The following is a 13105-nucleotide window of genomic DNA, read 5'->3' as shown; positions in this document are numbered from 1 at the left end:
CGAACAATTGTTTCCATTCATGTGTCTCGCTCAAAGTCCCAAACTTCCCCCCTTCTTTGCAATAAAGAATCCAGATACCGCAACGGTGACACCCACCTTGAATTCACACTGAAGGTTTACCAGAGAGCCAGAGATCCCCCTAATTAGGGAGATCAATATGCGTTTGGTTTAAGCTGTGGATCCAGTCGCTTTAGCTTGGATGACATCAAACATGGCTCCAAACAATCAGTATGCGGATATGTTGGACCAACAATCATGGAAGTTGCTTCAGCAAAGAGCCACCCTGATTACGTTCTCACACCTCACATTGTATTCTGTGTATTATTTGAATGCTGACACTGACCCTCCCCGCTTTGTACTTTTTAAAGGCCATTTTTTGTCCTTCATATGACATTTTACTTTTTGGTTCAGCCACCCAGTTTTAACCTTTGTTCTTCAATATTTATTACCCCTTGGAATGCACTCAGTATTTAATATATTTTGCAAAATCATTCCCCTTTTTCCTCTGTGTTCAATGTTTCAAGGATTTGGTCCCAATTAATATCCTGCAGCACTGAGCGCAGTTTTGAAATGTTGGCTCTTGAAATTTTGTGTTCTCGTACTCCCCTCATGCCTCAGTTTCCTTTGATGTATGCAGAATGTAATAATCCTCTGGTCACTAGTTTCCAAGTTGTCCCATATTTCCACATCTGCAATCAGAATCGTATCATTTGTAATTAAAAGATCTAGCAATGCTTTACTCCTAGCCGGGGAATCCACTAATTGGGACATGAAGTTGTCCTGTAGAACCATTAAGAAACTGTTGACCTTTAATGAGTGGCCTATAACATACCACCACTAGTAATTTCCCACTTCCACCCATACAGACTCCACCCCTCCCCCTTCACTAATGTCATTCCGCTCTTCTACCCTTAAATCATTCCTGATATATAGACACACCCCTCCCCCTCTGCTACCCTCACTATCCCTCCGTTACAAGGAATACCACTAGATGTTTGCCATCTAGTCATGTGAGCTTTCAAACCAAGTTTCTGATATTTCAATTAAGTCTACATCCTCCACGTTTAGTAACAGCTCTAGTGCCTCCATTTTATTGACTAGGCATTTGTGAACATTCCTCCGAATTTTGTGCATATATTTTTTTCCCATACAATTTTGCAGGCTTTGTTTTTGATTTGGTAGTTCATTCATTCTGGCATTAGATGTTATGGATATAATATCACTAGTGTCTCCACTATTCTTTTCTGTCCTATGCCCACTGCCGGTTATTGCTACCTATAAGACCCCCCCCCCCCCCCCACACAACATCTAGTTCAAAAGGCCCTCCAACTTTGTGGCCATCTTTCTTCCCAATAGAGCTGTACCATCCCCATTAATGTGCAGCTCGTCCTTACTAAAGAGCCAGTAACCGACTGTGAAGTCAGCCCATTTCTCCAGGAACCCGAACCCCTCTTTCCTACACCAGTTTCTCAGCCACTTGTACAGTTCCCCAATCTCCTGCTGCCTCTCTGGTGTGACTCGAGGCACAGGTAGTATTTCAGAGAAAACCACCTTGGAGGTCCTTCTCGTCAATTTATTCCCTAGGTTCCGGAAATAATTTTTCAGGACTCTCCACCGTCCTCTCACTTTGTCATTGGTGCCAATGTGTATCAAAACAGCCCCAGCCAATAATCTGGAGGTAACTTGGATATCTAGCGCTCCAGGAGGCAATGCCCTTAGTTTGTAATAATGTACATTTGATTAGCCAGTCTTTAGTTAAAAACAAAGTTGACCCACAGTAAAGGGGTGATTTAAAGCAGCCATCCTCAGAGTGTGTGGAGTCATGCACGTCATAAGTATGTAGTCCTGGCAGTTCTACTGTGTCCCACAGGCTACTCGCACGATCCGGGTAGCTGGGAAAGGTTCTGGTGTGATGTGCTAAATAACTGTACATTCAGGAAAAAACAGGAATTAGTCAGCGCCATGCTGTCCAGCTTGAACCGAAAATGATGTCACGAGAAAGGGGTGGGAAGAAGGCGTCAGGACTGTCTCTGTGGAATAAAAGGCTACGTGCTCGGAGTTCACAGCTCCTTCTACTGGCCTGTTCGCTGGAGGAGAGCATCATTAAGTACACCCTCCTGGGCATGACGTCTGCAGCCGTAGAACTACAATCGGTCAGCGGACCAAAGGCAATGGAATGAAGGCCTTTCAGAAAAATAGTAGATTATAAATAGTTGGGCTTACAAACGTTGACAGCTGATGCAGCTCAGAGCACATATTGAGCTAAAAAAAAAAAAAAAAAAAAAAAAAAAAAAGCCAAAAATCTAACTAATGCCTGGCTTCCACTAATGCGGCCTATCCTGCGACTTGGAACTGCAAAGTCGCACAAGTCGTTCCCCATGACTTCAAATGAGCACAATTTGCATCTGTGCGACTTCAAGTTGCAGCGACTTCAAAGCAGTCCCTGCACTATTCTAGTCCCACTTTGATGTGACTCAAGGTCCACAGACGCCAAAACCACACAGGCACTGTCCACAGTTGCATCAAAATCACAGCAAAAATCATGGCAAAATTGAGCGACTTTAAGGTCGTAACAGTGGAAACCCAGCCCAAGGGTGCACGATCTGAATATCAATAAAAAAAGATTTTATATATATCTATACACACACACACACACACAATGTATGTATATATTTTTAATATATTCCTTCATACATTAGAGAGAGAGAGATCAATTAAAACGTTTTAAATATATATACACAATTCAAATATTTTTATTGATTATGATATTGAGATCGTGCAGCCTTGGGCCGGGTTTCCACAGTTGTGACCAGAAAGTCGCACAATTTTGATGCGACTGTGGACAGTGCATGTGTATTCTTGGGGTCTATGGACCTCGAGTCGCTTCAAAGTGGGACCAGAGTAGTGCAGGGCTTGCTTTGAAGTTGCTGCAACCTGAAGTTGCACAGATCTGAAAGGTGCTCATTGGAAGTCATGGGGAACGACTTGTGCGACTTTGCAGTCCCAAGCCACATAATAGGTCGCATTAGTGGAAGCTGTGAATTAGTTAGATTTTTGGCATTTTTTAGCTCAATATGTGCTCTGCTTTGTATCAGCTTTCAGCTATTCAGCACATCATCACACCAGAACCTTTCCCAGATACCAGGATCATGCAAGGAGCCAGTGGGGCGCAGTAGAACTGCCAGGACTACATACTTATGACGAGCATGACTTTCACTTACATCTTGTAAGTGTTTTTAATCTTGTACAAGAAATTATACTGTTTTAATATTACACACCCACCCCCCCCCTTTTCTACCCAATAATCTGGCCACCTGATCCTCCGAACCTGAGCACCCGGTAAACAGCGACCACAGTCTTTTTGACAGATTGTCCTCTCTGACCTCCTAATAAATGAGTCCCCCAGTATCGGTTTAACCTTTCCTTCATCTCTTACTGGCAGCTAGGGGAGAGCGCCTGCTCCAGCAGAGCCACCCCAGAGCTTATATCCCCAGCATCATGCAACTTGGCATATTTGCTGTACCAACTCAGGACTAGCTTCCCTAGCACTGTTCCCTCTACTCCTAGAAACAACTAGCTGACATCTCGCACAGCAGTATTCACCATCGATTGGTTCATCAAGGAATGCATACATGGAGCAGGATGTGCACGGAGTGGTATCGCCAATCTTGTTGAAAATTATTACCCTTTACTCTAATGGGGATAATAAAAGACTTGCTATTGGCACTGTGCTTACCCCTGGCACTACAGTTACTTCAATTACCTCACAGCACCACACGTCACTCAGCACCTCGCCTCACCTCACATCACCCTGCTCAGACTCAGGTGTCACTTCACCTCCTAGGTAGTAAGGGTACTCTGTTACTCCAGGTACTCTCAGCACTCCCAGGTACTAAAGGTACTCTAGTCACTCTAATTACTAGAGGTACTCCCACATACTAAATGTTACTAATGTTATGCCTAGTTAATAGAGGCACTAAGATACTCCCAGTTACTGATGGTACTCCCAGGTACTAAAGGTAACCCCAGTTATTTTCACCCAGATATTAAGGGTAACCTGGTAATAAAGGTACTCTCAGTTACTCTGCTGACAAGCTTGATTGCAGCCTTCCTCAGTCAGACTGTCTTCTTTTGTGCCTGCTACTTCTCCCGCTTTGACCATTACACCCCGGGGCCCCCACTGCCTCTCCTGATCTTCTACAGACCCACGGTCTCTCCGTCAGGAGGCAGTTCCCACCGGCTCTCTGATCAGCTGGTCAGTCATGCACTCACCTATATCTTGGTCCTCGCTGCCTCTCCAGGTCAGCGTGTCACCCCTGGTCACTTACTTGATCCCCGTTCATCCTGCTCCCAGCACATCTCACGCTCTCTCTCTTGCCTCTGACAAGTCACAGCTCCTTTCTTTCCCACCTCTGGTCACAGCAGGGTTTTTATTTAGAAAAATATGTCATCAAGAACAAATCTGTTTCCCAAAAACAATATGGTGGAACATCAGTCGCTCATGAGCAGTAGAGTACATAACTCCACCCGATTTCTCCTACAAAAATTGGAGGATCTAGAAAACTGCTCGCAGTGCAAAAACCTGCGGGCTATTAGCCTCTTGGAGATGTATAGGAGGGCCTCTCTACAGGACTTTTGTACCCCGCACATCCCGGAGGCTCTGAGGACCATCTCCCCGTGTGGCAGAACAGGCTCACCATTTTGGTGCTCAAATGACTGTTGTACTTCACATTCTATTATTGTGAAATACCTTAACTAAGCTGACAAATCAGCTACGGTATATTGCAAAAATACAGCCAAATCTGTTGACTCGTGATTGACGGAAAACAAACCATCCTTTTTTTTTTTTAGACTACTCGCTGGAGGTTTCATTAAGATGCAAGGTTTTTCAAAATGTCTGCTCCCCATTGTTTAAAAAATAAATCAAGTTTACCAACTGCGGGGGGTGGGGGGGGGGGACGTGTCCAGATGTGAGACCCGGCGGACGTGTATCTGGGGAGCTCCGGGTATCCTTAAAGAATCCTCTGCCATCCGTGCCTTTGATGAATTAATACAGAGACAAAACTCTGCCATTCTGTGCTCCTAAGTCTCCTGCATCATCCAGGACCGAAATTGAGGATACTCTCTGCCTGGGCTCTCTTGAAAAAGACGATCTCTGTGATCCGGTCGCTGCCATCTTGTCGGCCTGTGCCACGCTACAGAGACATGTTCCCGGCTGGGCTGGAGGTAAGGGAGTATCCTGGGTCCGTTTTTGCCTGCCCATTCACCTGCCTGACACAGTCCGGAGGACCGTTCGGCTATTGCGGCCGTCCGTGGTGGCTGGGGCCTGGTGCGGCCTAGTGAGGCCTGTGAAGCACCAGTGTTTCCTGGGCCATCATCCCACCGAAGAGACGCCGCGGCCTGCCTGCCTTTACATGGATGCGTGGATCGCCTCATCCCCCCGCCCTGTCCACTCTACACTCTTGCAACGGCCTGGTGTGCTGCCCAGCTTGGCAGAGACTGCCTATCTGAGCTGGCTGGGTAATCCTGGTACCCGGTGTCTCCTGTACTTTGCCACCCCTCTGCTCCAGCCATACTACTCTGGGCCTCTGCCCCTCTGGTGTCTCCAGCACTACATCACCACCTTATTGTCCCTGCCTAAGTGCCTGCCGTGAGGAGAGGGGCTGCTGGCTATCACTGAGAGCCTGTCCAGAGTGTGCTCCCCTGTGGTTCGGTGCCTGTTACCAGCCTGGTCTCTCACTCTCTCCTGAACACTCACTTGGACAGGAAAATCTACCCCCATCGCTGCACTGCCTCCTCCAAAAAGGGAAAGGGGTCCTCCAAAGCCGCAAAGACCAATATACCGCTATGGCCGCCACTGCCATCTTGCCCACGAACAGATCCGGTACTCATAGGGCAGCTTAGGGCCTTACTGCCAGACTTGGAAATGGACCCTGGTGAGGCTGCAATAACGGAGGGGTCAGCACCACTGCCCCAGGATGGCATGGCCATGATCCTTGCTGCAATCGAGCAAAGCCGGACCTCGCTGCTGGTGCGCATCGACCACCTAGCTGAGGAGTGTAACCTCATACGGAACGATCTCGACAAAATAAGGGGGAGAATGAGCGAAACAGAATATCAGCCACCGAAGATCTTACGGCCACCCATGCCACCTCCATTTCAGAGCTGCAGCGCACAGTTCAGTCCCTTGTCGCAAAATCGGATGATGCTGAAAATAGATTGAGACGCAATAATGTCAGGGTCCTGGGAATGCCTGAGGGAGAGGAAGGAAACCATCCTGCTGTTTTCGTGGAGGAGTTTTTAAAAAACTACTGGACCTCAAGGAAGTTCCCCCTACATACGTGGTTGAAAGGGCCCACAGGGTGCAAACGGGCCAAGCCATCCCAGGGAACCCTCCCAGGCCTTTTCTAGTCCGCTTCCTTAACTATCGGGACAGGGACATGATTCTATCGGAAGCCCGCAAACATTCCACATTGCCTGAATCATGGCAACTCCTCTATTCTTCTTTTCCCTGACTTTTCGGCTGATCTGCAGAGAAAGAGGAAAACCTTCAATGATGTCCACAGACGACTTAGAGAAAGGAACATAAAATTTGGCATGCTCTACCCAAGCCGCCTATGAGTATAATACAACTGTGCGACGCGCTTCTTTGACAACCCAGCGAATGCTGACGACTGGCTGACCAGCTTGCGGTAAAAGTTCCTTTGCACAAATTCATGTGATGCACAGATCTTCCACATCCTTGTTTACTGTATCCTACTAAACTACCTGTAAACGCCGGAGTTACCTCAACTCTACCGCTACACGTGAACCCTCCACCATTTTTTTTGCGTGTTTTTTTGTTTTGTTTTTGTTCTAAGTAGCGGAGGACTGGGCGCTCTCCATTTATCTGGAGAAACGCCACTATTTGGAGGAACTATACAACGGCTCCGGATTGCCTGGTTCCCTTTGCTGTGTTGATATACGCATCCCCTATCCATTGCCTAATATTATAGGCCGATTACAAGCTGGGGTTAGCCCAGAAACTCTGAGCCTCCAGTAAAAGATACCTTCAATCAAGTTTAGGGTAAGAAACTACCTTGGCGATAGTTGGAGTTATGCCAGGCGGTAGGGCGTAACTTATATTTTTAGTTGTTTACCACACCTGCTCAGGTTTCACACCATATCTCTTGCTGGACTATGTTATCTTTATTTTGTTCTTGCCTTCTATTTACCCCTTTCCTCCTCAGAATCTTTGGACGACTGTTTCATCTGGACCGCCTCTGCCATTGACATATGGAAGGGACACTATGGGGTATGTGGGCTTTTATGTGTTCCTAATGTCATTAAGCTTCTCTATTCTAAATGGGTACCGATTTCAAGCTAATATCTTGGAATATTGAGGTGTGAACGACAAGGTGAAAAGATTGTTAATGTTTACGTTTCTGCAGTCTCATAAACCTCACATCCTGTTTCTCCAAGAAACCCACCTACTGGGCAGTAAAATCCTGACTCTCAAGTGGGCGTGGGTGAGACAGGGATTTCATGCCACCTATTCCTCCTATGCGAGAGGTGTGACTATTCTGCTGAGCAAGTCACTTGTCACCAGCGCAGGGTGATGATCAACTCCACCATCCTTTACACCATCCTTACAAAAATAGCCCCTCTCCAAATCAGCAATATAATGGTTGGAGGGGACTTAAACGCTATTCTAGATACTACTAAGGACACTACTAACCCCCTTAGATCTGCCCCCCTTGATTTGACCCTTTGGGCCGAGACTTTTGGTCTCCAGGAGGTTTGGCGTTGGAGACATCTGTAAGGGAGGACTTACTTGCATATCTCAGCTTCGCATAGATCAGGGTCTCCATAGATCTTCTGTTAGGGTCTGCTTCTGCTTTATCTTGGGTTGGGGAGGTCTCCTATCCCCCCGGCTGGTCTCTCAGACCACTCGCCGTTGGAGCTGGGCTTGACTCTAGGTGCCTCCCGTGAGCCGGGATACTGGAGGTTAGCATTCCACTGGATAGGCAACCTGCAGATTCAGGAATTAGTGGAGCCCAAGCTCACCGAATACTGGGCGCTTAATGAGGGGTCAGCTTCCCTTGATGTGGTCTGGGAGGCAGGCAAGGCTCATCCCTGAGGAGAGTATGTCTCCTCTATCAAGGCAGTGATATCTGGCTTTGCATCGCGGACCGCACAACTCGAACAATGTAAAGGGACGGCACTGGAACTCTTTACAAAGAGCCCAACACCCGAAAATTAGCACTATTAAATATCTAGGAATCAATATCTATTCTAATACCCAGGACTTCAGAAATCTTAACTTAACCCCAGTGCTGCAGTGGTGTAAACTGAAGCTGAAGGCCTGGTAGAACTTTTCATTATCACTTATAGTGAAAATTAACTTAATTAAAATGAAATTACTCCCGGAGTTGCTGTATATTCTACGTCACTCCTCGGTCTGGCTACCAAAGACTCTTTTCCGACAACTGGATTCCACTGTGGCCTCCTTTCTATGGCAATCACGCCCGGCTAGATTCAGCAGGAAGATCTTGCATAGGCCTTGGACACAGGCGGGACTTGCCTGCTCAGAATTTCACACCTATTATTTAGCGGCAATGCTCACTCATGCACATAACTGGTTGGTCTCAGATGACACCAATGCGTCAATCATCCTGGAGGCAGCCCAGATGGGATCCTTTGAGGCCCTCCGCAATGCCCTCTATAGAGGGTCGGGGGGGCCTTCAAGTACCTTTAACAATGGCGATGAAGGCAATTATTGAGGCTTGGCACACGGTAGTAATTTAAGCCAATCTGGCAAGGGCCAAATGGTCCCCTAATACACCACTCTGGTGTAACCCAAGACTTAAATTCCACTCTCTACAGGACTCGGATTTGTGGGTGGGTAAGGGCATCAAATATTTGAGGGATATCTGTGATGAGTCAGGACTCTTTACATTTGATAGGCTGAAAAATTCATTCCAACTTCCAAACTCTTTCTTCTTCAGGTTCCTGCAACTCCGCCATGTCTTTGACTCACAGTTCAAGACAGTTCAGCTTCGGCTGGAATATGATGACATGAAGACCCTTCTAGAAGATGCTGCGCTCTCAAAACCACTAACCCAAATTTACCGAGCACTCCTACCGTCCATTCAGGTCGGATTGGATGGTTTACGTGATCTGTGGCAGGCGGAGGTGCAAGAGCTGGACAGCGAGGACTGAGAGGACATGTGGGATTATCCATTTCAGTGGCTGGTTGCTACTAGGGATAAACTGATCCAATTCAATATCCTATACAGGATCTACTATATGCCCCAGTGCCTCCACCGCATGTATCCGGCTGTGTCGGCCAGCTGTTGGAGATGCTCTGGTACTCCTGCAGATTTCGTGCATATATTCTGGGATTGCCCTCAAATTTTAGGAATATTGGAGGGAGGTTCATTCATAGTTTACTATCCCTATTCCCCTGACAATCAGTGTATGCCTGCTTGGCCTGGTGGAACAGCTGGCTTTGCCAAAGCAACACGCACCCTAATAGGTATCCTTTTATTTTATGCCAGGAAAGCCATTATAGTGAAGTGGAGATCACCTACTTCTCCTACACTGTCCTCATGGAAACAAATGGTTAACGCAATGATACCCCTCTATAAAGCAAAATTTTTGTCCCGAGGAGACCCCAAACAATATGACAAGGTCTGGCATTTATTTATATTATTATTTATTTATTTAGATGATCAGCCCTTAGGGCAGGGATGTCCAAACTTTTTTCAAAGAGGGCCAGATTTGATGAAGTAAACATGTGCGAGGGGCTGATCATTTTGCCTGACATTCTTTGAATCATTAAAATTCCGTCTAAGTGTGTTCGTCCGAGCACTAATACACTACCCAACAAGAATTCTCTTGCCTTTGTGGCTGTGTGTGGTGAAGAGATGCACTCAAGTGTATTATTTGGATACACCGTATTTATTGGTGTATAAAACGCACCTTCACTTTAAGAGGGAAGCTTCAGGAAAAAAATAAAAATAAAAATTAAATAAAAGAACTGTGAAGCAAAATAAGGGTCAGTGCCCATCTGCAAACCCACCATTGCCGGGAACGCAGCGCCCGCCATTGCCGGGAACGCAGCCCCCCCATTGCCGGGAACGCAGCCCCGCCATTGCCGGGAACGCAGCCCCCGCCATTGCCGGGGAACGCCGCCCCACCATTGCCGGGGAACGCCGCCCCACCATTGCCGGGGAACGCCGCCCCACCATTGCCGGGGAACGCCGCCCCACCATTGCCGGGGAACGCAGCCCCACCATTGCCGGGAACGCAGCCCCACCATTGCCGGGAACGCAGCCCCACCATTGCCGGGAACGCAGCCCCACCATTGCCGGGAACGCAGCCCCACCATTGCCGGGAACGCAGCCCCACCATTGCCGGGAACGCAGCCCCCACCATTGCCGGGAACGCAGCCCCACCATTGCCGGGAACGCAGCCCCACCATTGCCAGGAATTCACTCACCATTTGCCAGGAATTCACTTCACCATTGCCAGGAATTCACTCACCATTGCCAGGAATTCACTCACCATTGCCAGGAATGCAGCCCCACAATTGCAAATGCCAGGAATGCAGCCACCATTACCATCAGTGCAGCCATGGAGGGCAGGATGAGCGCCAAAGACATCCTACAGGAGAATTTCCTGTTTACACAACGGCCCCTTTAAGAGAAAGTCCAGCCTCCTCTGATGACAGAACAGTCATCCAATGGCAGAGATGGGACTTCCTATTACAGCTGCCGTGTAAACAGGAAATTCTCCTCCTGTGTGCATGGCACTCGTCCTGCCTCCTCCCTCCGAGGCAGCCAGACTATATATCTTTTGTGACCCCGGCGCTGGGAGATCGCCGGGGGCCACAAAGATGTATATGTTTAAATAACCAGGTGGGCCGTTCAAAACCAGACCGCGATTGGCCCGCGGGCCGGACTTAGGACATGCCTGCCTTAGGGGATTAACCTAGATAGATCTCTGTCATCTTTATCCTGCTCTTCTGAGCGCTGTAGCCTAGACCCCTGTTGGTTAGTTGGAGAGGTCATATTAAAAACCAAAAACTCTGCATGCATTTCACATCTATCCTCAAATTGCCCTCATATGGTCCAAGGCCAATAACTAAAACCGGGAGACAGTTTCCCAAGAGACAACGTCTCTTTGCAAAATTCTAACATTTGTTATCCGAGCATCGAATGGAGTGTTTTGTTAGGTTGTTTTTAGATATTTGACTAGTAGTGTTAGGTTATGCGCATGTCGGTGTGCACCGGTTGGCCGGGGTATGCCCCAAAGGCCCTGTTTTGTATCTCAAAAGAAATCTTTCAATAAAGAGAAATTCAAAAAAAAAAAGTTTACCAACTGCAGACATAGCCAGCATCTCTGATCGCTTGACGGGGACCTACTTACCTTCCAGAAACCTTCAGAAGCCAAAGTTTTCCAACAGTCGCTTAACACAGCCCCCCCCCCCCCCAGGCATCTCTACTCTATGAAAGCCTAGCTCCGTTCTTTGGACCAACGTAGACCCAGAAAGGCCCTCTCCCATTACCTCAGATTCTCTTCATTCCACAACAGTTCCAAAATCCTCTGATTCTGGATCCTGTTATATCATCCCCATCCACCTCCTCTAGAGACATCTGACATGGACATTTGATAAGTATATCTTTGCACTCACTTGTGTTATTACTTTCAGAGCCGTTTGGGAGTGTACTTTTTTCTGGTTATTACTGGGAATCTAGTGCTGATCCCCAATGCTATTGTGTGCCTAGCAGAAGGGGAGATCTCTCTTCTTTCTACATTAGCACTCTCTGGAGTTAAGGCCCATTTGAGAAGGCTGCCATCTACAACATAGTTAGGCTGGCTCTTGGGGATTGATTTTTCGTTGCGATTCCACGCAGAGAAAAAAAAAAGCGAAGCAATGATTGTTACATGACATTTTGATTGTTTTGTCCTTAGAGGTTATATTTTGGTGTCTGTACCACTTTTTTGTATAACCATTATTACCTGGCCTAACTACTTGCCTTATAACGTCCAAAAGGAAACCCAACACCATATCACATTTAAACATGCATTTACTGTACACTTTCCAGTAGTAAATGAGAGTTACCTTTTGGAATGGTCACAGGCCTCTTCTCCCCTATAAAGCGAAATAAATATTTTAGGCAACTAAATGGCTGAAAAAAAAATATTCCCCTGCTACAGGTAACCCCTCCAGACCCAGGACCTTTCCCAAATAAAAAAACATTTGGGTAGGCACAGTCAGGGTCCGAGGCGATCAGCCAGAACCTGATGTCCTTATCTTGATTCAAAAAAACATACAGTACCTTGCGAGATCAAGTCTTGTGATAGATGATCAGGGATGTCTAGTCACTGCTTACCATCTTGTAATTTCCAGAGAAATTCAGACCACCAATGCTTATGTCCTGAACTCACCCAGTAAAACCACTACATGACTGCACAATTACTACTGTCACCCCTCTAAAGGAGGTAAGCTACACAGAAACCGAAAGTAGGGCTGGGATTCATTTACATGCACAATGCATCTATTTTGGTGAGGAAAAGCTGAAGTTCTTCTTTAAGGTCTTCTGCCTCATTCTATAGCAGCTTGCATGGGTCCTGGACCTAAAAGCCACAAACACTTCATCTAGAAACACCCTCGCAGTTTGCGGTTAATACAAACCTTGTTCTGGAAGTTGCAGAACCATTGTTCACAGTTTGGCTAAAGTTCCCTTGATTGGACATGTTGCTCAGTTATGACTTTCTTTTTTGTACTATAGTAACGGTGGGATATTCTGCCTACTTATGCGACACCTCGCTCCACTGAAGCCTCTTCTTTCACAAATCAGTGAAGTAAAAAATTAGGAATATACACAATTTTATTTAACATATACATGAAATGGTTAAAATAAAAAATAAATAAAAAAAACATTGTTAAAACCAATGTTACAGTGTCTTATCCAGGGTGTTGTGAACCCTGGTTAGAGAGTCAGAGAAATTGGCCTATGTGTTTCGTGGAGTAAACTGCCTCATCAGGGCCTTGGAATATGGAAATATTTTGTGTATGTGTGTGTATATATACATACACACCGCAGTGATAACATAC

The 13105-nt window shown here is 46.7% G+C and overlaps 1 protein-coding gene across 10 annotated transcripts in view; it reads right to left on the bottom strand.

The window, feature by feature from the left end:
• NOL8 (nucleolar protein 8) overlaps window positions 1-13105 on the bottom strand; it is an 828826-nt gene that overhangs the window by 359740 nt on the left and 455981 nt on the right. For 9 of the 10 annotated variants that reach the window (XR_013262355.1, XM_077452483.1, XM_077452484.1 and 6 more), the window contains one exon: window positions 12110-12139. The exons of the other annotated variant lie outside the window; for it this stretch is intronic. Coding sequence is in view for 8 of the 9 variants with exons in the window: in XM_077452483.1 (XP_077308609.1) it covers window positions 12110-12139 (30 nt within the window). In the remaining variant the exon portion in view is untranslated. The remainder of the gene's footprint in view (window positions 1-12109; window positions 12140-13105) is intronic. 10 annotated transcript variants of the gene reach the window in all.

Source organism: Lithobates pipiens, unplaced genomic scaffold (assembly GCF_037356315.1).
Source record: "Lithobates pipiens isolate NorthernLeopardFrog02 unplaced genomic scaffold, aLitPip1_a1.2 Scaffold_23, whole genome shotgun sequence".
In the NCBI taxonomy this organism is placed as follows: domain Eukaryota; kingdom Metazoa; phylum Chordata; class Amphibia; order Anura; family Ranidae; genus Lithobates; species Lithobates pipiens.
Note: the sequence above shows the minus strand (reverse complement) of the source record. Positions and strands in the feature narration are given on the sequence as shown.